At 46.5% G+C, this 22,881-nt stretch overlaps 1 protein-coding gene across 8 annotated transcripts; it reads right to left on the bottom strand.

Moving 5' to 3' along the window:
- Nucleotides 1–9,368: 9,368 nt before the first annotated feature.
- Nucleotides 9,369–21,911, bottom strand: SEC11C (SEC11 homolog C, signal peptidase complex subunit). Of its 8 annotated transcripts, none has more exons than XM_081563002.1 (6): nt 21,733–21,911; nt 17,419–17,528; nt 14,160–14,309; nt 12,133–12,252; nt 10,109–10,222; nt 9,369–9,593 (listed from the first exon to the last, which is right to left on the bottom strand). In XM_081563002.1, exons 1-6 carry the CDS (start codon nt 21,817–21,819, stop codon nt 9,548–9,550), a joined length of 627 nt encoding a protein of 208 aa, XP_081419128.1. In that variant the 5' UTR covers nt 21,820–21,911; the 3' UTR covers nt 9,369–9,547. The 8 variants fall into 8 exon arrangements, with proteins under 8 accessions (XP_081419128.1, XP_081419129.1, XP_081419132.1 ...); XM_081563003.1 differs by having other exon boundaries at nt 9,369–9,566; nt 10,165–10,222; XM_081563006.1 differs by lacking the exon at nt 21,733–21,911 and adding an exon at nt 21,614–21,728 and having other exon boundaries at nt 9,369–9,566; nt 10,165–10,222.
- Nucleotides 21,912–22,881: the final 970 nt, after the last annotated feature.

Below are 22,881 nucleotides of genomic sequence, written 5' to 3'. Positions count from 1 at the left end.
TGTTCAACTCTTTGCAACTCTGTGGACGGCAGCATGCCAGGCTTCTCTGTCCTCGACCGTCTCCTGGGGCTAGCTCAAACTCATGTCCATTATGTCAGTGATGCCATCCAACCATCTCATCCTCTGTCGCCCCCTTCTCTTCTCCTCCTGCCTTCAATCTCTGCTAGCATCATGGTCTTTTCCAGTGAGTTGGCTCTTCATATCAGGTGGCCAAATTATTGGAGCTTCAGTTTCAGCATCAGTTCTTTGTACTTGACACTAATTTCAAATACTAATATTTAGATTCCACATGTAAATTATATCATACAGTATTTGTCTTTCTTTCTCTGTTTGACTTATTTCACGTAGCATAATGCCCTCCAAGTCAATCCATGTTGCAGCAGATGGCGAAATTTTATTCTTCTTAATGGCTGAGTAGTATTCCCTTATATATATATGCCACATCTTCTTTTCAATGCAACTGTTGATGGATACTTAGGTTGCTACCATATTTTGACAACTGCAGATAATGTTGCTATGAACATTGAGGCGCATGTATCTTTTTTTAATACAACAAACTAGTGAATATAACGAAAAAGAAACTGACTCACAGATAACAAACTAGCGTTTGCCAGTGGAGAGAAAGAGGAGAGGAGGGGAAATATAGGGGTGAACTACAGAGATCTATTGTACAACATGGGGAATATAGCCAATACTTTATAGTAACTACAGATGGAATTTATTTATAACTTTTAAAGATTGTTCAGCACTAATCAAATCAGTCAATCCTAACAGAAATCAGTCCTGAACATTCATTGGAAGGTCTGATGCTGAAACTGAAGCCCCAATACTTTGGCCACCTAATGCAAAGAACTGACTCATTAGAAAAGACCTTGATGCTGGGAAAGATTGAAGGCAGGAGGAGAAGGGGACGACAGAGGATGAGATGGTTGGATGGCATCACCGACTCGATGGACATGAGTTTGAGCAAACTCGGGGAGATGGTGTAGGACAGGGAAGCCTGACGTGCTGCAGTCCATGGGGTCGCAAAGAGTCGGACACAAATGACTGACTGAACAACAACAAATCTGTATAACTGGTTTACCTCGGGACTGATTTACTCTGAAAGTATCACAACATTGTAAATCAACTATACTCCAATAAAAATTTTCTAAAAAATAAAAAAATTAAAATTGTGAATCACTATATTATATACGTTTAACTTATATAATATTGTATAGCAACTCCAACTTCAATAAAAATGCAAAAAACCCACATAATATTTATTACTGTTGTGCTCAGTGAAGTCTTCAGCTATAACATATTCACATCAAGTTTGCATATCACAGATGTCACCCAATCATGGGTGCAGGAGAAGGCTTGTGTCCACCAGACGTAACCTGAACGCCTTGAGCTGGCGAGCAATAGACAGGACCGTCAGTGTTCTTTGCCACCCACATTTTTTCCCACCAGAACTTTTAATAAGTACAAAATACACTGACTTGCATTTCATCTCCCTTCATTTTTCTTCATTTGCATGCATCAACCAGAAGCAGGCAGCAGGAAAATTCAAATGTTTGGACCATTTACAGGCTGGATAATCAGTTCTTAAATGTGCAACCTACTTGCTTTTCACAGAATTTTTAAGTGGAGATGGAGCTGGTGTTTCTGGGGGAAAATAATAGAAGGAAATTAGAAGTGTAATATATTGATCTATTATAGTCAAAGAATTCTGAACCAGCCAATCGGAACCTAGCGCACTTTTGCAAATTCCAAGGGACAAAGGCAAACAGCTTTCATGTGGACTTTAAATAGGGCTTTGCAATCTACAATTTACTGCTGTGCTCTGGCTTTTAATACTTTTTTTTTTTATTAATGTTCCATTTCTCCTGGTACAGGAACTTCACTCATCATTCTTAATGTTTCTGCATTAGTTGGAACTGTCAGTAATCATTTCCTTGTGGTTAGAGGCACAAATAGCTTCAGCCTTCCTCAGAGGGTCGCCAGGTCCTACCTCACCCCTCTGCCAGGGAAAGGGCTGGGAAGGACCACTGGGGAGACGGCAAGAGGCTGAGCACCAGCAGCAGCTAAGAATGGCAGCATTTGGGGAAGAAATGGGCTCAAAGCCATCCTTCTGGTGCTAGCTCTCGCCAAGATGTTTGCAGCGTGGGGCCCTGATGAATGTTTCTGGTTAAATGACTCCACTGCCTTCAGATGCTGCTGCTTTGGAAATATTGAGCAGAATATTCAAGCAATTTATTTTTATTCACGTTTACCCAACAAATGTATTTACTGAGCACCCACTCTCAGCTGGAGACTTTGATGTTCACGACTTCCTATGATCTATCCTGGAGACTGTAAGGAAGCGGGCACGGTTGGAACTGGCACGTGGAGAGGAGCAGGGGCAGCCGGGATGAGAGCAGATGATTCCTGTAAAGTCAGGTCAGCATGAGCGAGGCCTTAAAGGGGCAGTCACTGAGGGTATGGGCGGAGGAGGGTACTATCCTTCTGGTTACCTTGAGATCAAGGCTGATTTTTGCTGGATGAGGTCACAGCTCTGTCAGCTGTCCAGGAGAGGACACACCTCACCAGGCTCTAGACAAGAGGAGCCTCAAGCCCGCAAATCTGAGCCAAATCATTCTTGTCTCATCCTCCCCCGAAGAAGGATCCCAGACACTGCTCTCATTCCTATTCTCCCAACCTATGAAACCACCTAATTCAGCTGGTCCAAATTTAAACCCCAAACTTCAAGAAAGGGATGGAGAGAAGCAGCAGCCTACAGCCAAGCGAGTCCACCGACTGGGAGCATCATCAGCACCAAGGAGCTTGTTAGAATTTCAGAGCCCATCATGGGTCTTCTGCATCAGAATCCGCATTCTAACAAAATCCCCGAGTCCTGTGCACAGTCAAGGTTTGGGAAGCACTGACCTAGGGACACCTCTGTGAGTGCGGAGGGCTTTCCCACTGGCTCAGCCGGAAAGAATCCGCCTGCCATGCCGGAGATGTGGCTTCAGTCTCTGGGTCGGGAAGACCCCTGGAGGAGGAAATGGCAACCCACTCCAGTATTCTTGGCGAGAAAATCCCATGGACAGAGGAGCCTGGCGGGCTACAGTCCATGGGGTCTCAAAGAATCAGACATGACTGAAGTGACTGCACACGCATGCATGTGGGTGGGGAACAAAGCGCCCATCTCCCTCCACCCCCAACTCCACCCTACCCCGCCCCAGGCTTTTCCACACACCTCCCCAAGTACCCTTCCCTGATACTGACTGCCATAGGCAGGAAGGGATTTTGTGAGACCTCTCCAAGGAGGAAGTAGGTGAAGAAGGCCATTTCCTGGGAAAGGCCAGGTGGGAAGGTCAGCTTCTTGGCATTCTGGCAGCTGAGAAGGCTGGGGTGCAGGGATCTCTTGCCCTAGAAATATCCCTCGTATGAGGAATTCCTGACCTACCTCATGGACACCCTTTGTCCCACACAGGAGACAGCCGCTCTTAAGTCAGCGAGGCCCGGCTGCCCACTGGGGTCACCTGGGCACTTTAAAAGGGCACCATCAAGTCCCTCCTGCAAGGGCTCACTTTCAAATGGTGTGGGACGGGACCCTGGTTATTAACAGAGACCCTGATTATTCAAAGTGCCCATGTGGTTCTCATGGGTGGCTAGGGCTGAGGCCCACTGGGGAAGGCAAACTCAGAAAGTTAAATATAGAAGTCGAAGTTAGGAACGCAGGGGCTTTCCTGGTGGTGCAGTGGCCGAGATGCCACGCACCCCATGCAGGGGAGCTGGGTTGCATCCTTGGTCAGGGAGCCAGATCCCACACGCTGCAGTGAAGGTCCCGAGTGCCGCCACTAAGACCCCAAGCAGCCAAATAAACAAATACTTAAAAAGTAAAGTTCGAAACGCAAAACCCTCAGCCTGCTGTAACTGCTTCCCGCCACGGCCAGCCTCTCCCTCCTCCTCCCCTAACTCCCCATTTGGCCAAAGCTGGAGACAGTGATGGAGGGGAAGAGGAGGAGGCTCCAAACGCAACGGAGGCTCCCAGGGCTCAGGTCCTGCCAGCAGACATCCTATCACACCTGCCGTGGCCGGAGATCCAGGGTGCAACTGGCAGGCCTTTATGATGGGAAAACCAACCGGCCATGGGAGCAGACAGTTGTGGCTCACCCAGCCCCCCCGGCCCAGGGCACCCCACTCGGAGAGCCAGGGGAACTCCGGCAGCTGTGTGGCACTCCATGCCCATGGTTCTTTTTAATCTTCAGCTATTTGTTTTTCAAATTTCCTCTTAAACCCCTTAGTCTCCCTTCTACATCTTAGCTGTCAGAGTCTCCTCTGGGATTCTCATTTTGCAAGTTCCCATCCCCTGCCTGAACGATACAAATTTGTTATTTTGACTTCTTTTTTATTTAACCGATTTCAGACTGAAATTTGGAACCAGCTAATCCACCAGAAACCACTTACCTGGACACACATGGGTGTGTGTGTGATAGCAAGGTGGCTGGGTGGCCGGCATCCTGCAGACATCTGTTTTCCAGTGGGCCGTGGGAAGAGGCTGTGGGCATGCCCAGGTGTGCCAGGCCCTGCGTCAGCCCAGACTGATTCCTGCCGTGTAACCAAGGCAGAGGTGGGAACCCAAACCGCTGATTCTTTGACCTCAGCTATCAGGGCATCTGAAATGACCCCAGTTGTAAGGCCTTGAGCTTTTCTACAAGTTCACCACTAAACTGTAAATACTCCTGAGAAAAGAGATGATAAGCCCCTGAGAGTTACTGGTTTTGCATATTTGCCTAGGAACTATGTCCTCAAGGCAGGAGACCCCAGAAAGACCACCTGGGGCCCCAGGAGACCTGGGAGAACCTCAGTGTAAGAGCACTGAGGAGTGGCATAGAGAGGGTCCCAGAGGATTTTCTTTTTGTTTTGTTCACTCGTTTCACTTTCTGTAAAATGCAGAACTTCCCAGACAGGATCAAGATCGATTGTTGCTAGAGGTAGGAGGAACGATGGATAAACAGGGAGAGGATTTTTAGAGCAGCAAAACTATTCTGTATGATACCACCGTGGTCATTACACGTCATTATACATTTATCAAAACTCATATATACAATGCCAAGAGTGAACCCTGCTGTAAACTGTGGACTTCGAGTGATAACTTTGTGTTATGTAGATTCATAAATTGTGACAATTTATACAGCTATGCAGGCTTCCCTGGCGGCTCAGATGGTAAAGAATCCGCCTGCAATTCAGGAGATCTGGGTTTGATCCCTGGATTGGAAAGATCCCCTGGATAGCAACTCACTCCAGCATTCCTTCCTAGAGAATCCCCATGGACAGAGGAACCTGGTGGGCTGCAGTCTATGGAGTCGCAAAGAGTGGGACACGACTAAAGTGACTTAGCAGCAGCAGCAGCAGCTACCTGACTTACTTAAAATGGTCAGACTTCCTTCATTTCACACGACAGCTTCTCTGCCCAGCCTTGCTTGCTGGAGACAGTGGCATGTCCAAAATTTTTAAAGAAGGGTTTAGAGCCCACAGTCTGGTAGTTGGTGTGTGTGTGTGTGTGTGTGTGTGTCTAGCATCTGCATAGGACTGACACATTCATTGTCAGAGGGGAAAAGGCAAGACCTGTGGGTTGGGAAATCAGAGGTTCTACCATTTAACCTTTTTAAAAACTTGAAGCTTACCTCCATAGTAGAAAATTTCCAGTTTTTGATGGAAACCTAAATCAGGCTTAAAACACAGTATTGCAAACACCATTTGGCTTCTATGTAAGGGTCCCTGTGCATCACTGGGACTTGGGCTGTCCTTCCACTAGGTGGCATCTTGAGATCCTTCCACTGTTATTATACCTGGTCTTCTCCCCTCTTGGACCTTAACTGGTGGCTCAGTTGGTAAAGAATCTGGCTGGAGATCCAGGTTTGATCCCTGAATCGGGAAGATCCCTTGGAGAAGGGAATGGCAACCCACTCCAGTGTTCCTGCCTGGAGAATCCCATGGACAGAGGAGCCTGGCGGGCCACAATCCATGGGTGGGGGGGTGGGAACAACAGCTGGACATGAGTAAGCGACTACCACATGCTCCCCTCTTAGTAGGTATGACTTGCTTGGACAGCGAGACACCTTCACCTTGAGGCTTCCAAGCTGTCATCAAGTGTAAAAGCAGTTGCCCAACCACTTGAGAAATGTGTGTCCCCGAAGCATACGGAAGCTCCTAGCAAGAGGTTCTACCCGGTGAATCCACTGCAGTGTTGCAATGCTGGTTTGTCTGTCTGGGTATAGGCCTGCCTCTCATTCCAGACACTGAGGCTGCAGCTCAGGCCATCTGGAATGAACCCCCATCACTTCCATTTGATAAAGACCAATAACCTCTAAGGGGCTTCCCAGGAGGCACTCAATTCAGTTCAGTTCAGTGGCTCAGTCGTGTCTGACTCTTTGCGACCCCATGAATCACAGCATGCCAGGCCTCCCTGTCCATCACCAACTCCCGGAGTTTACCCAAACTCATGTCCATCGAGTAGGGGATGCCATCCAACCATCTCGTCCTCTGTCGTCCCCTTCTCCTCCTGCCCTCAATCCTTCCCAGCATCAGGGTCTTTTTCAATGAGTCAACTCTTCGCATGAGGTGGCCAAAGTATTGGAGTTTCAGCTTCAACATCACTCGTTCCAATGAACACCCAGGACTGATCTCCTTTAAGATGGACTGGTTGGATCTCCTTGCAGTCCAAAGGACTCTCAAGAGTCTTCTCCAACACCACAGTTCAAAAGCAGCAATTCTTCAGCACTCAGCTTTCTTCACCGTCCAACTCTCACATCCATACATGACTACTGGAAAAACCATAGCCTTGACTACACGGACCTTTGTTGGCAAAGTAATATCTCTGCTTTTTAATATGCTATCTAGGTTGGTCATAACTTTCCTTCCAAGGAGTAAGCGTCTTTTAATTTCATGGCTGCACTCACCATCTGCGGTGATTTTGGGGCCCAAAACAAGGAGGCACTAGTGGTGAAGAATCCGCCTGCCAGTGCAGGAGACGCAAGAGACATGGCTTAGACCCCTGGGTGGGGAAGATCCCCTGGAGAAGGAAATGGCAACCCACTTGTCTTCTTGCCTGGGAAACTCCATGGACAGAGGAGCCTGGTGGGCTACATTCCACGGGGCTGCCAAGAGTCAGACACGACTGAGCGACTGAGCACACACAACACTATAGCCTCAAAAAGGCCAAACAAGATCAGGCTTTCTAATGAGCCACAACAGGGCTGTTTAGCACTGGCTGAGCCACATTCGAGTCTTAGATGTCTTTGTGAAGTCTCTTTCAGAACATCACTATGTTCAAAGGATTGCCGAAAAGCTTAGCCACGTTAAGGAGCTTTTTTAAAAACTATTTATTTGGCTGCCCCAGGTCTTAGTTGCAGCATGTGGGATCTAGTTCCCCGACCAGGGATTGAACCCCGGCCCCTGCACTGGGAGCGTGGAGCCTTAGTCAGTGGACCACCAGGGAAGTCCCTGAAGAGCTTCTTCAAGTTTATATTAACCAACTGTAGAATCTCTGGAAGATGCTAAAATAATAAAGTTTTGACCCAACATTTTAAAATTCTTTTAGTTCAGGGGGAAAAAAAAATCTATTTTTCTTTAAAAAGTTTATTAAAGGGCACGAGAGAAAATTTTTCTTAGGAAATATCCTGTAAATTTTTTTTTCTTTCACTTTGCTGATTTCAACAGGAAGAGCCCATTATTGTTGCAATAACCTATTTCAGCAGAGATAAAAGACTAAAGGGCAGGCTGACCCCACCCCCGCCATAGATCACTCCTGCTGGTCGTCACCAACTCAGAGCTCAGTCAAGGCACAAGTTACACCAAAGAAAACACAGGTGACCGTGGGTGATGTTTACTGAGTGCAAATGCATACTCAGGTAGCATCAGGCTAAGGAGTCATCTACCGATTTCTGGGGACACGCAGGGTGCTGATGGCCGTTCGTGTCCTCCATGGGAGGCTGAGGGAGGGTGTGCTCAAGCCCACAGGTGCTTAAGTGACCCGGTGTGGGTAGGGGTTTAATTGCTGTCGTGTCTGACTCTTGCAACCCCATGGACTGTCGCCTGCCAGGCACCTCTGTCCATGCAATGTCCAGGCAAGAATACTGAAGCGAGTTGCCATTTCCATCTCCATAAGCGACTGTAGGGATTCCAAACCCTTAGATCCCAATTGGACAAACCTAAAAGAATGAGGCAGATTGTAAGTTCTGACCAGTAGGATGTCAACATTGTATCAATCAGTAAAAAGGGAACATTTTGGCAAAACTGACGAGTACCTGGGAACCCCGCCGGGTCCTCGCCCCTTCCAGTCCCGGCGCTTTGCAGTGTGGTCCGGGCACAGGCAACACCTGTGTTCCCTGGGAGCGCTGTCTCAGGCCCCCTCCCCCGACCTCCCGAGTCAGAACCAGGGGCCAGGGCTCTGCACTTGCGGGACAGCTCTTCCCCAAGATGTCCGTACCGCACCACCTCACATTTCTTTCAAGTCTGCACACCGTCGCCTCCTCGGAGGTCTTCCCTGACCATGTGGAAATCATCATCTACCCACATCCCCTGCTTCTTCTCCGCACAGAAACTGGCCCTCCTGAAGTCAGTTTATCACCTGTTCCTCCCACTGCACTGTAGCCTTCTTCCAGGCTGGGACTGAGCAGCCCCAGGACCTAAGGCCGTGGCCGGGATATCAGGGCCTGATCGATATTTTAATGGAGGACTATTGTACATATAGGACTAAACTACAGCCCTGGTAAACAGAAAAGGGAGGCTGAAGGGAAGACGGATGCGGCCCTTGTGCCCTTCTGTGCTTTCTGCAGCTTATCAGAGGAGCACACATTGCTGTGAACTCTTATTAAATAATTTATCCAACTATCCCAAGATATACCGAAACACAAGAGCAAAGCAGATTACATCTTTCCTCCCAAAGAGATTTTATAGGCTTTGTTCATTTATCAGACTACACTTCTATAAATAGGAAATCATTTCCTTTTATGGGCCTGTTTGTTTTCCCCAGGAAAAGTGAAGAATTTTATTTTTTTTAATGATTAAATTTTATTGCAGTATAACTGCTTTACAATGTCGTGTTAGCTTCTACTGTAAAACAAAACCAATCAGCTACACACACACACACATCCCCTCCCTTTTGGGTTTCTCTCCCACTGAGGACACTACAGTAAAGAAGAATTTCACTTTTAAAACCCAGATGTGACAACTATACCAACATTTGCACTATGCGGTGTCCTCCCAGCCGGCCAGGCCCAGAGACGGCCTGCCTGGTTCCGGAAGTGCTGCAGACCCTCAAGCTCAGTTTAGCCCGATTATCACGAATGGCAGAGAGATTGCACACATTCAAATCAGAGTCCACAAAAGAAAGCAACTTTTACTTAGGAATCATTTATTCGAACGAGACAAAACGTCTCCACATTGTTTCCTTTTATACAGAAAGTGGAACATTTCAAATATATTAACTTTTCTCTTCAACAAAATTTCTTTCAATCTGGTCCCAGGAACTGCTTTTCACTTCAGGATTCACGTTTCAGTAACACATATGCACCCATTACAGCCAAAAGAGCGTACTGCAGAGAAAACACAGTGGACAATGACTGCGGGGTCGAGAAATGAATCTAGTCTACGAACGTATTCAGATACGGTCCGGTCAGGGCTGGACCAGGACGGAAGCAAAGGATGACCTCCCCCCCATGCGTTGTCTCCAAGTGAGCTGTCGGGACACACGGCAACTCAACCCTAACACTGATGGACCAAGGATCACACGCCCAACAAACATAGCTAATGCACACCTCATTCCTGCGTAGGCTTTCTACTGTGTTTCAAGAGATTAAAAAAAAAATGGATACTATTGTTGTTGAAGTTAGGAAATAAGCATTACTAGGCTTATTGTACTACTTTTTTCATATGTTTAAAAATGTGCATAATAAAAAGCAAAAAATATATAGGTGCCATTTTAGAAAACACTATATAAACATAAAAGGTAGAAGTAGCCACTTTCAATAATTTAAAATTTACAGTTTAAATGATTAATTTGTAGTTAATAGCACATACTCTGCAGAAGAATTAGCCAGCAAAACATTTTAAACACACTGCATCTCTACAGTTGCACATGTAAAAGCGCCAATATTTTTCTTTAAAAATACAGACATACAAATAAATTCCTACCTTAAATTTTGGATAGTCGTTCATTATTATGGTGACCATACCGACATATGGTAAAAACCTAAATTGTGGGATAAACAACCAGAAATGTAAAAAGTGTTTGTAATATGATAGTCATACTGTAAATCAGCATTAGGGCAAAGCCTTCCTCAGGAACACGATTGACTGGGACCATAAAAACAACCTACATCGCTGTCTCAAAAGGCTTTCTTAGTAAAGAGTAGCAGAGCTAACAGCCAGGACAAGTTTTCAAGAAGGAAAATCAGGAGTTGGAGGTGCTACTTGTCTTCTCTCGCTGCGTTCCGCTGTAACAGCATGAAAATAGGTGAGCCCCTTGTACAATAGGATCGGCAACTTTCACAAAGCAAGTTCTTAGTTTTTCTTAGTAGAGAAGTAAGATTCAGACGGCCTATGTGTAAACTGCTGTGAGAGAGACCTTTGAAAGCACAGGAATAAGTGGTTTGGAACTGAAGGAACCCTCATCAGTTTCATCGTGTGTGCTGATTCGCTCAGTCGTGTCCGACTCTGCGACCCCAGGGACTATAGCCCACCAGGCTCCTCTGTCCTCGGGGACTCTCCAGGCCAGAATACTGGAGTGGGTGGCCTTTCCCTTCTCCAGGGGATCTTCCCAACCCAGGGATCGAACCCAAGTCTCCCACACTGCAGTTGGATTCTTTGCCATCTGAGCCACCAGGGAAGCCCCATCATTTTCATTGCACAGCACTTTTCTGATGCAACAACCAAGTTGGTTGGGCAGTGAATGCAAATGTGGATCACATCATTTATACCCGAACATGATCACGGTCCCAGGGATAATAAGCCAGCAGAAACCAGCCAATGAATGGTATCGCTGACAAAATTAATGTCAATACAGAATCAGTTTGACCCAAGACTCCATCACGTCACTGATGATAAACAAGGTAACACCTCCTTGGTACCCTCCAGTCTGCTTTAAATTCAACAGCTCCAACCCCTCACTTCTACAAAGTCTCTCACCAGAGTGTCTAAAAATATAGGACTGACCAGCTAGTTGCAGGTCTCCCTCACCTTCCTGCAGATATTCAGGAGGAAATGCAATAGAGTAAAAGCAATTAAAATGTGAGCAGCGGGAGAGAACGGGCAGGAAGAGGCCTCCAACCATAAGCTGATGAGTAAAGCTGTATCTTAGAAAACAGTCACCCATGTTCTCCAGCCTTACACAGCCAGTGGGATTTCGATGAAAGGGGACATTTCTAGCAAGGGTTAATCAGAAAAAGGGCCACTGAGAGAGGGGAAGAATCACCTTTTTTGGTATTTAATAGGAGGAGAGGCTCTGCTGTGTCAATCTGAAGCAGAACTCATGGCTGGAACAATGATGCAAAGATGAGTATGAAAAAAAATGATCACAGAACTTTCCTTAGTAGTGAAAAACCAGGAAACAATCAAAATATCCATCAAAAGAAGACTAATAAGTTACAATTCTCAGAGGAATAGCATGCAGCTGTTTAAAAGGATACAGGTGTAGATTTGGAACAGCAAGTTATTTCCAACTTCCTGCTGGGTGAAATAATTAAAACTCCTTTACGTAAAATTATATATTATGTATGCATACACACATCTATATAGGCACAAGGAATATCTAGAATATTCACCACAGTGTTAAATAGTAGTTATTTCTGAAAGGATTACTTCTAATTATTTAAAAGTAATAAATATCTAATCTCAGGTGAGGATTTATTTTCAAAATAGAATTAAATCCATGATATAGATAGAATACTGGCACTCAGCTTTAGATTTCAGGTCCTTGGGCAGTTCTGAGCTTCGTTTACTCCTAGCAGGATAAAGCAGAACTGCTTACAACTCTCCTGACGTGTCATCATCTCTGGAACGAACGATTCCATTAACCTCTACACTTGACTTCTTTGTTTCTAAATATTCTTCTGGCTTCTGCATATTCTACGTAACTTAAAGGAAAAGTTAATCCTCACTCACCCTCGGGCTCGCCCCACCACGTCCTTCTTTTCGAGCCAGTTCTGGCCTTCTTTGTACAAGCCTCTATCATCAACTTCGTTATTATCTCCTTTAGTCAGAAATTTGATGTCTCCATTATCTCTGGAAAGCAAAACAAGGTCCTTTCAAAGATTATTTTCAGTGCAGCATCATTAGAAAAAGGTCAGTTTGGCCTACACTTTACAGGCAAGGGTGGGCATTGAGAAAAGCAGTCAAACATGACTTGATCTTTTTCACCTAAGATGCCTGCTGGCAGACAAGCATTCAACTCAAGCACAGATCTAATGACAATTTTTTAGACTTAAATTCAAAAACACTGAAGTTCCCCTGTTGACGGAAAAGCATGGCATAGCACAGGGTGGCAGGAAGGCCATGGTCAGCTCCTGAGCCTATGTCCGTCCATTCTTTGTCTTCATGGACCAACAGGTTAACACGGGTTATATTCCTCTTGACTCTAGATGTGAACTGAGTACTAGATTACACAGATCTGAGCATAAGGTAATTCAAACACAAGTGTTCTCTTAGCTCTTCTCAAACTTTCTTTTCCTTACCAAAGGTGGGACGTGTGAATGCCTTATTTCCTTCACCACTGAGCCAAGTGGCATACAATCCAGTTTGCAAACAAACAGGAATTATGAACGGCATAAAACTGCTGTGTTAGAGACAGGTGGGAATTGTTTTAAACATTGTAAACTGAGGCTTACACAGCCCTGACACTAGAAACATAATATGACAGCCTTATAGAACTATTAAGAGGGTCTATTTTTCAATAAGACAAATGAAAAAATGTGTTAAATAATTTGAAAAATATTAAAAGCCCACAAAGATTTGAAACTGTGTCAAAGGGAGCAGGCTGATTTGCAGCCATGGTTATACAAGAAATTAAGAGGGAAAAAATCTGAGCTGTTGCTCACAATTCATGTAAATTACAGCAAAATATCATTATTTCTCAGTTTTGAGCAACTTCTCATCTTTGGATATTGTTTTAAAATCAGGTGCGAGTTCTATCACAATCATGACACAGCATATTTCTCCATCTGTAAGTTACAAGTACTATGAACAAGGTAATGGTAGTTGTAGTCCCAGTGTATTAACACAAACTGAAACAGGGTCATGCTAACGTTTAGAGTCAAATGAAGTGGACATTTTAAGTATCAAACATCTTTGGGGAACACCTGGAAATACTGAATGGAATGAGAATCTATCAGAAATAGACTGACACACACAAACAATAATGGAGCACTGCTCCATTATTTAAAAAATACAAGTACACACACCTAATTTTAATTCTACAACGCATGCAAGTAAAAGGCTGCACTAAGATGCATAAAGGTAAATGAATAACCAAACAGATAACAGTAACGTTTTCACTAATCACTCCACTGCACTCTCTCAGGGAAACAACGTATTTGGGCTGGAAACGATTGCTTCTGGTCCCCAAGAAGTCTTTTCCTAAGTCATCACTGACGTTTAAGGGAAAGACAGAGCTGTTTGTGGGGGGGAATGGAATTAATGCAGGATATGCAGCAATCAAATCATGGCATGGGCTGGGGAGAGGCATTTTTATTCATCCAAGGCTAATATTACTGCTGAGAACGCCAGTCGGGCCATAGTGATAAACAGAAACAGGTAGTTTTCTGCATTTCAGGAGATAATTCTCTCACCAAAATGATCCTCAGTTACCATGAGATTTGATTTTCTTTCAAGACTCCTTCAAATAACTATTATGCAAGAATACATTCCACCTTACCTTGTACAGCAAGTTTGTCAAGTGCTTTAGTAAACATCAGTTCATTTCATCCTCACACTCGCCCTGGGGGTTACTGTGGGTAAAGTATTGACACTCACATCTCACCGCCTGACTTAAGCCGCAGGTCCAAAGTCACCCAATCACTAAATGGCAAAACTAGGAACGTAATCCACTGTTTCTGCTACTTTCTAATCAACCATTAAAGCTGTCCACAGTCTTGTCTACAAAATAAAATCAAAGAGAAGTAAAGCCTCTTTACTTTTCGTGAACTTTGATTACTCTGTGAACTATCGGGATGTCGCGTCCTTCGACTTTGAAAACAACGATTTCTCCAGCTCTAATGGGGTCTTCCCGGAAATTCGTTAGGAACAGAAGGTCACCCCTGTGAAAGGCTGGCTCCATGCTGCCGCTGGAAAGAAACACAAAGTCACATCAGAAGTGCCCTGGGCTCACTAGGCAAACGTTTCAAATCACAAAGGATATTAACAAACATACTACTTGGAATGTCAACTTTCGTCAACTGTCAAGCAGATCTATGAGCAATAAAACAAGCTACAGCGATTCCCATCTGACTGCCCACAGTGACAACGGTGAGAAAGGGAGTGGTTTCTTCTTGGATTTGAGCATGAAAAGGGCACTAGTGGCCCCTCGATGATTTGTATTAGGTGGAAAAAGAACTAAGAATAAGGGGGACTCCTTGAGGTAAAAACCCATTTTTAGCTTTATAAAGGTTTTGCATCTATCAGTTTTCATTCAGAACTAGAGACTCTGAAAGCTGGTTAATACTCTAGAGTAATTCTTGCGTTCTGTCGTGTGTGTGTAAATTAATGGAAGCTGAAATCATCAAAACAGAATTGATTTCATATGTGCTTCTGCTTTGTTTTAATGCATGAGAAAATAAATAAGACCTAAATACAGGGGTCTGACAACCAACGATGAGTTAGTTTGTCGAGGGCAGGAAGGGGGAGAAAGAACCAGTCTAATGAAGAGATGGGGAGCTTTACTGGAAGACGTGGGTTCACAACAGGAGCCATTCCAGATGCTGGTCCTCCTGTCCCACCAGGGCTGCTGACCTTCAACTTGTCAGCACACGAGGAAGGTAGCCAGGAGGCAGATAGCCGAGCCTGGCCTGCAACTACTGAGAGGTTTATTTTATTGCCTTGCCATTAGACTTGTGGGATCTTAGTTCCCTGATCAGGGATTGAACCTGCACCCTTGGCAATGAAAGTTTGAAGTCCTAACCACTGAACCACCAAGGAATTGCCAAGAGGTTTATTTTTAAGTGAAACCATTGCCACTAAGTCTGGTAATAGATTCAGCAATCAAAAATAGGAAATGTGAATTAAAAAGGTAGAAAGAGCTAGAAATATAAATGACTAAGAGGAAAAGAAAGAGAAGATATCTAAGTAAAAACAAATTTGTTCTTCCCCCAATGTGAACACTTGATGGACATGAGTTTGAGCAAGCTCCAGGAGTTGGTGCTGGGGAGGCCTGGCATGCTGTAGTCCATGGGGTCGCAGAGAATCGGACACAACTGAGCGACTTAACTGATGGCCTGACTGACAACATAGAAAGTTATCTGTCCCCCCAACACAGAAATTCATCCTGTCATCTTCTGAAAATACAACATAATTGCTTCAGGGTTTCATTTTCTTTTAAAGAATGACAGTTAAAATGCTTAGGATAATTTCTTAATCTACTGCTTCATCTTTACTTCAATAAAATTCCTGAAGACATGCAGTGGGAAGAAAACCATCTCAGTCTGTGATAGCAAGAACCTCGCTGTTTTGTTTGTTTGTTTAAAAACAACTCCCTGAGCAAGTCTTAGAGGTAGGAAGTGTGCACTGCAGTTGGGCATAGAGTCATTATCGTGCCCCACTAGGACAGCAGTTCTCTGATATGTTTAAATTACATTTAAACAACTAATAACAACTTACACTTGCTTTCCTTAAGGGGCCAGGGAGTCCCCGAAGGTCACATATCCCTTGTGATGTCAACAGCCTATGCTGAGCAACCAAACTGCTTTAGAATTGTAAAGGATGCTTTAAAAGGAGAAAAAGTCCCCATGTGCTGCAATTTCACAATAATCTCTGCATGCAAGTGCGTCTGTGGATTGAAGAAGAGCCAGAGCACTTCGGGTGGAGTTTCGGCTCTGCAGAAATAACTGTGAGATGGAAGCAGCGTGGCGTCACTAGACCTCAGCTTCTTTATTTGTTGAATGACAGGGCCCATCTGAATTTGAGGGTTTAGTTCTGTTTTTTCCCAAAAGCCTTAAAATCCTTCTTTCAAATGAAATCTTACCAGGTCAAGTATGAGCACATAAAATGCATAAAAGTGGAGCTGTCACAGCTGAAGCAAGGCTAAGGTGGCCTGTGAGCTTGGTCCCCTTCTCTCTCCTAACTCATCCACCTGGCCCTTCGGGCACTCCTGGAGCACGGTATGAGTTAGAGCCCCCCTCAGCTCTGTGTGTGAGTTATGCCATCCTCAGGCTCCTAAGCAGAGAAGGCAATGGCGCCCCACTCCAGTACTCTTGCCTGGAAAATCCCATGGACGGAGGAGCCTGGTAGGCTGCAGTCCATGGGGTCGCTGAGAGTCGGACGACTGAGCGACTTCACTTTCACTTTTCCCTTTCATGTACTGGAGAAGGAAACAGCAACCCACTCCAGTGTTCTTGCCTGGAGAATCCCAGGGATGGGGGAGCCTGGTGGGCTGCCGTCTATGGGGTCACACAGTCGGACACAGCTGAAGTGACTTAGCAGCAGCAGCAGCAGGCTCCTAAGTTTATGAAAATGCTATCTCTCTAGAAGTGGGTCCCTTGGCCAGTCGCAGAAGGGCAGCTGGTGAAGCCAGGGCCAGAGCTGTCCCCCATCACCTGGCTGCAGGGCCCAGAGGAGGGACAGGGAGCCAGGACCCCTGCATACTGGTTCTCCTGCCCTGGTCAACTCTGACCTTACCCACAGCACTGCCACAGCCTGCCTCTCCCCCTGGACAGCAAAGGGGCTCCACGCCTACCTCAGGGAGACTCAACTATCTAAGGCACATTATCATCTTCAAGCACTTGAAAGTGCAGGTGATAGTTGCTCAGTCGTGTCTGACTCTTCGCAAGTCCATGGGCTGTATGTAGTCTGCCAGGCCCTTCTGTCCATAGAATTCTCCAGGCAAGAATACTGGAGTGGGTTTGGCATTCCCTTCTCTAAGGGGTCTTCCCGACCCAGAGACTGAACGTGGGTCTCCTGCATCGCAGGCAGATTCTTTACCCTCTGAGCCACCAGGGAAACACAAAACATTAAAAGATGGAAATAAATCATATTACCCTGGAGCATGAGATCAGCATGATGAGATGCCTCAAGTGTCTATTGAAAAACAAGATTTTTCAACAAAAGCCAGAAAAAAAATGAAACCTTTTCAAAACAAGTATCAATAAAGCACACTCTAAAGCTTATCCAACTAAGACACTGAGTTTGGGCCGTCCACGTGGCTCCCGGGTCCCCAACAGCAGGGCGGCCGGCGGGACCCACCTCAGCACCACCACGATGGGGCTCTCGCTGCCGGTGAGGACAATCAGGCCTTTCCAGATCATGAGTGCGGAGGACACGATCATGGCGAAGTTTAAGACCTGGTAGTAGAGCTGGAAGAAAACAGGGCAAACCAGAAGTGAGGGCCATGGCAGAATATCCACTCGCCCCAAGTCGGAGATGTGCTTGTTTGAAAAAAAAAAAAGCTTTAGGACTTTTTTTTTTTTTTGCCTAAAGTGACTTTAGGAATTGAAACTCATTCACACAAACTACAAGATTAGGTAGAATTTCAATTTGTGACCATGGAAAGTCAAAGTGTTAGTCGCATCTGACTCTGTGACCCCACAGACTGTAGCCCGCCAGGCTTCTTGGTCCATGGAGTTCTCCAGGTTAAGAATACTGAAGTGGGTCACCATGCTCTTCTCCAGGGGATCTTCCTGACCCCGGGGTCAAACTCGGATCTCCTGCGTTGCAGGCAGGTTCTTTACCATCTGAGCCACCAGGGAAGCCTCTTTGACCATGGAATGCCCACATATCTTTTCTCCTTCAATGAAAAAAAGGAGGGGGGAAGCCAGAGTAACCTGCAGGACCTGCTTTGTTAACGCCTGAGTACAACTTTCCTTACCTCTTCAGAGTCCCCCAGAGCCTTCAACCCTGAGGAGCCCCAACACTCAAGTTCTATGGCTCCGCCTCCCATCCCAGTGCAGAGGGCAGAGGTCTCACCCGAGAGCCTGGTCCACGTGGCGCGGTTCACCTAGGCCCCAAATGAGGGTGCAAAGTACTAGTCCTACAGCACTCTGTTCTACACGAGGTCATTCTGCTTTGGGAATTACAATGTAAAAGTCAATAGAAACTGTAAATGCCTGACTGTTTATAGAGTTTTCACAAATATTCTAAATGATGAGCATCAAATATTCCCTTAAGAACACAAGGAATGGGGGGAGGGGAGAGGGAGGTTCAAGGAGGGGACCTTTGTATACTTATGGCTGATGCTTGCTGATGTATGGCAGAAACCAACACAATATGGTAAAGTGATTATCCTTCAATTAAAAATCATAAGTTAAAAAAAAAAAAGAACACAGTGGGAAGGCCACCAGAGTCAGCGTCTGGTTCTAACTAGATGCCCTCGCTCCAACTGAGACCATGGAGCCAAGGTCCACAGTGCTGCCCATCCCACGGTTCTCCAGGACAGCTCCTGACTAGAGCCTGCGGAACGAAGAAAGAATTTTAATGGCAGGATCAAACACGCGAAGATACACTGAGTGAAAAATGCAGGCTGCAGTAGGATCTCCACAAACCGTAAAACACTTTCTAAAGCAAACACAAGGAGATCCTCTGAGATGCTAAGAGAGGGTATCTTAGCATGGTGGAATCACGAGTGATTGAATTGTCTTCTTTAAGCTACTTTACTCTCGATTCTTTAAAATTCTTATGATGAGTGTATATTAATTTCAAAATCTGAGAGGGATGGGAAGTAGTTAAAGGAAGTGCAATTTGACATTAAAGTACACTAAAATAATTATTGTATTAATTATTAGTGCATTAAAAAAATCATTTTGAAGACTTTGACAAAACATGAAGACATATTCTGATATGAGAGGAAGGAAGGAAAAGCAAGGTCTCTTGCTAAAATTTCAACTGTGTGAAAGTATGTACTTTGAGGTGATTGTGAAGGTTACAAAAGTGGGGACAAAAGGCGAATTAAAATAAGATATTTTCATCAAAATGAAAACAGGAAAATAAAATTAAAGGTATATACCATTTTTTAAAACTCTTTGGCAAAAGTGTCAATAGCAAATTATGAAACTAAATTCCCAGGTGAACAAAAAAGGAAACTAGAGTGCTGAATGGATATTAAGTGTTGGGCTATAAGATGTTAAACTGTTGCTTATAAAGTAAAATCAACTTTCTGAGACACATCAGCCTAAAGCAGAAGTTATTCACTGCAGTTCACATTCAAAAACTTGGCCACCTGCTCCACTTGACTTAATAAACAACCGTTGTTTCATTATGAATTGCTGCTCTGATTAGGAAAGGCCCAAGTCATGGTTTTCTACAGAGATGTTCAATTTTATACAGGTTTTCAAACCACTGGGCTCCACTCCAATAAAAGCAAATTATACAATCTTGCCACTTACCTAATAAAGACTATGTACTAAAAATATAATTTCCAGTATGAATGTCTATACTTGAAAAATTCATTAAGGGGAAACAAACCCAATTCCTCAAAAAAAAAAAAAATTTCCTTTGAGCAAGACATCTATTTGCCAAAGATAGTCAATTATATAGAAGTCTAACAAACTAACTAATCTAACCAAGTTAACTTCAAAACCACAGATCATCCTTCTAACAACCCACCTTTAAGTGATCTACTATCTAAGTCTAGGATTGAAATCCTGGCATCTAGAAACAGTCATTTGGATGGAACTACTGACAAGCTGATTGGAAATACACACCCCACATTACACTGGTGCCTTTTCTTGTTCATCTTTGCCTACCAACTCTGGATGCTTGGCACTTAATCACCCCAGCAGAGTTTAGAAGCAAGCCCATACTCAGTCTTTGGCAAGCAAAGATGAAATAACCAACATCTCAGCATTTTAAACAAACATTTCAGACCAGATATTGTGACCGGAGGGGCAGCAGAAATGCCAGTGGCTGTTTTTCTTCCTCTCTTCCTCACTGCAGAAACAAAGAGTCCTTGTTTTTGCATGTGGCTCTTTCCTTAATTACCAGTAAGCAAGGGCAGCAGAAAAAGGAGGTCCCGCTTTGAAGACTGGTGGAGCGAGTGTGCCTGAAAAGGTGTCATAGGATGCTGTTTAGGAGGGAAAAAGAAAAAAGACAAAACTGAAAAAAAAAAGTACAAGGAGGCATCAGATTTGACTTCTGAATTTTAATTAGAACACTAGCAAAATGTAGGCAATTGCAAACAGCCACTAATGGGGCTTAACACTGAGAGTGGGAATACACAGAGCTTTTCAAAGGCAAACCGATTTAGGGTTTGACACACTCCTCAGAAGATCTTCACTGACAGTGTGCAGTTTATAATTGGTACCAGTTTTAGAGACATTTTAAAGACCTACCCAATTAAATTTAGATTTTTAATTAAGTCTCTGCTTGGGGTTGGGGGAGGGGGGTGAGCTGGCTTCCCTGGTGGCTCAGGGGTAAAGAATCCACCTGCCAGTGCAGGAGATGCAGGTTCGATCCCTGGGTCGGGAAGATTCCCTGAAGAAGAAATTGGCAACCCACTGCACTATCCTTGCTGGGGAAGTTCCATGGAGCCTGGCGGGCGGCAGCCCATGGGGTCCCAAAGAGTCGGACATGACTGAGCTACCAAAGAACAACTGCTTCCTGGAGGATCTTCTTGTAACAGCATCAACGCTCACAGCATTAGCTGTTGGCTTTTCAAGCTAGTGATAATCTCTTGCCACAACCCATCTTCATCACACAAACTCCCAGGAGCTCATCTGACACGCACCCCTAGAAACAACCAGGTTTCTCAACCCCGTTCACCAGATTCAAGTCCCCAAATCCCCCAACACTACTGCACTCGTCTGAAATTCTACTTGGAAGAAAGAAAAAGAGAGAGAGGGAGACGCAGGCTGACTAAGGGGAGGGCAAGCATGAAGTCTTCCTCGGAGGTCCTCTCAGGAGGGGTGAGAGATGAAGCCCAGGTGCCCGAAGACCCCGCAGCGAGCTGTCTCCGAGATTCAAGGCGCTGCCAGCGCAGGGAGCCTGAGAGGGAGGCTAGGGAGGACACCTGGAAGCCCTTCCGGAACACGGGTTCGGTCCACAGTGACGGAGAAGGACCGGCGCGCTCTCCCGCACGAGGCGCCTCATTTGGTCCCGAGTCCCCGGGAAGGGAAGACGCTGCGCTGGGCGGGGGGAGTCAGGGGGCAGCTCCCGTCTCTCGGAAGCTCTCCCCCCGCGCCTGCCGCTCCCACCCGCGGGCAGCCTACCTCACGCCCGGCCTCGAGAGCCCCGCAGAGACGCCGGCCCCGGGCCCACCCGGCGGCCCCTCGGAGTCCCTCACGGGAAAGCCCGCTCCCCCCGCCCCGCTTCCTCAACCACACCTGACGCCCACCGGACGGGGCTCCCCTTCCCTCCCCTCCCGGCCGCCCGCTCCGCTAACCGCGCCCCCGTCAGGGCGAGAGCGCGCAGGAAGGGGTCCCCTTCGCTTCCTTCACGGCTCCCCCACCTCCTCTAACCGCCGCCCCGTCAGGGAGAGCGCGCCAGCCCGCGGCTCTGAGAGGATTCGAGCCCCGGGCCTCCGGGACCCCGGCTCCGCGGCGCGACCCCCACGCGGGCCGCCCTCACCTGGCGCTTGTTCATCTTCCTCAGGTCCCCGAAGATGTCCAAGCCGGACGCGGGGAGATGCGCCCCCACGGTGCTGGCGCGCACCATGCTGGGGTCTCCGGTGGGGTCGCGGGGGGAGCACCGAGGCAGCCGGCGGGCTCCGGGAGTCGCTGACAGCTGCGGAGCGCCGGCTCGGCACCGCCCACCGGCCCCGCCGGCCGCCCGAGAGGAGGCGCCCTCGGGCGTCTGGGAGTTGTAGTCCGGCGAGCCTCGGCCGCCGATACAGCCAGAGGGAACCAGCAGGAAGAGAACTACCACTCCCAGAGTTCCGCGCGGCGGGCGCCGCGCCCGGGGTCGACCCGGGGCTCCGCGGGCGGGGGCGAGCGGGCTCAGAGGCCTCGTCCGCCCCTTGCGAGGGAACTGCGGGGGGAGCTTGCGTGTCGCTCGGGCAGCTCGGGGACGGGACTGCTTAAGAGCAACCGAGTTCCGCAAGACTCCGGTCAGGCGCCAGGCGGACACCTAAAGCCTGGGCATTCACCGAGCCGTGTATCTAGGCCATTGGATGACTGCGACCACGGAAGGCGGGGCTTTCACCGCGTGGCGGGCAGGGAGGGGGCGGGGCCTGGGAGAGGCGGGCCTTTTGAAGCTCCCGGTCTGCTGAACTTCATTCAGTTCAGTTCAGTTCAGTCGCTCAGTCGTGCCCGACTCGTTGCGACCTCATGGACTGCAGAACGCCAGGCCTCCCTGTCCATCTCCAACTCCCGGAGCTTACTCAAACTCATGTCCATTGAGTCGGTGATGCCATCCAACCATCTCATCCTCTGTCGTCCCCTTCTCCTCCTGCCTTCAATCTTTCCCAGCATCAGGGTCTTTTCAAACGAGTCAGGTATTCGCATAAGGTGGCCAAAGTATTGGAGTTTCAGCTTCATCATCAGTCCTTCCAATGAACATTCAGGACTGATCTCCTTTATATCAGACTGGTTGGATCTCCCTGCAGTCCAAGGGACTCTTAAGAGTCTTCTCCAACACCACAGTTCAAAAGCATCAGTTCTATTAAGAGTCTTCTCCAACACCACAGTTCAAAAGCATCAGTTCTAACGCGCTCAGCTTTCTTTGTAGTCCAACTCTCACGGATTAATGTAAACTTAATCAGGTGGTGACTCCAATTGT

The sequence above is a fragment of the Giraffa tippelskirchi genome, chromosome 14 (genome assembly GCF_054371585.1).
Source record: "Giraffa tippelskirchi isolate mGirTip1 chromosome 14, T2T-mGirTip1v1.2.pri, whole genome shotgun sequence".
Classification (NCBI taxonomy): Eukaryota; Metazoa; Chordata; class Mammalia; order Artiodactyla; family Giraffidae; genus Giraffa; species Giraffa tippelskirchi.
The sequence above is the reverse complement of the archived record's forward strand: the minus strand, read 5'-3'. Positions and strand labels throughout refer to the sequence as shown.

Excerpts from the sequence above, each read along its gene's own strand:
- SEC11C (XM_081563002.1), bottom strand. The coding sequence starts at position 21,819 with ATGGTGCGCGCCAGCACCGTGGGGGCGCATCTCCCCGCGTCCGGCTTG. Across the intron at positions 17,529-21,732 it reads GGAAGATGAACAAGCGCCAG|CTCTACTACCAGGTCTTAAA; the intron begins GTGAGGGCGGCC and ends GTTTTCTTCCAG. Across the intron at positions 10,223-12,132 it reads GTGGTGGGGCGAGCCCGAGG|GTTTTTACCATATGTCGGTA; the intron begins GTGAGTGAGGAT and ends CCCACAATTTAG.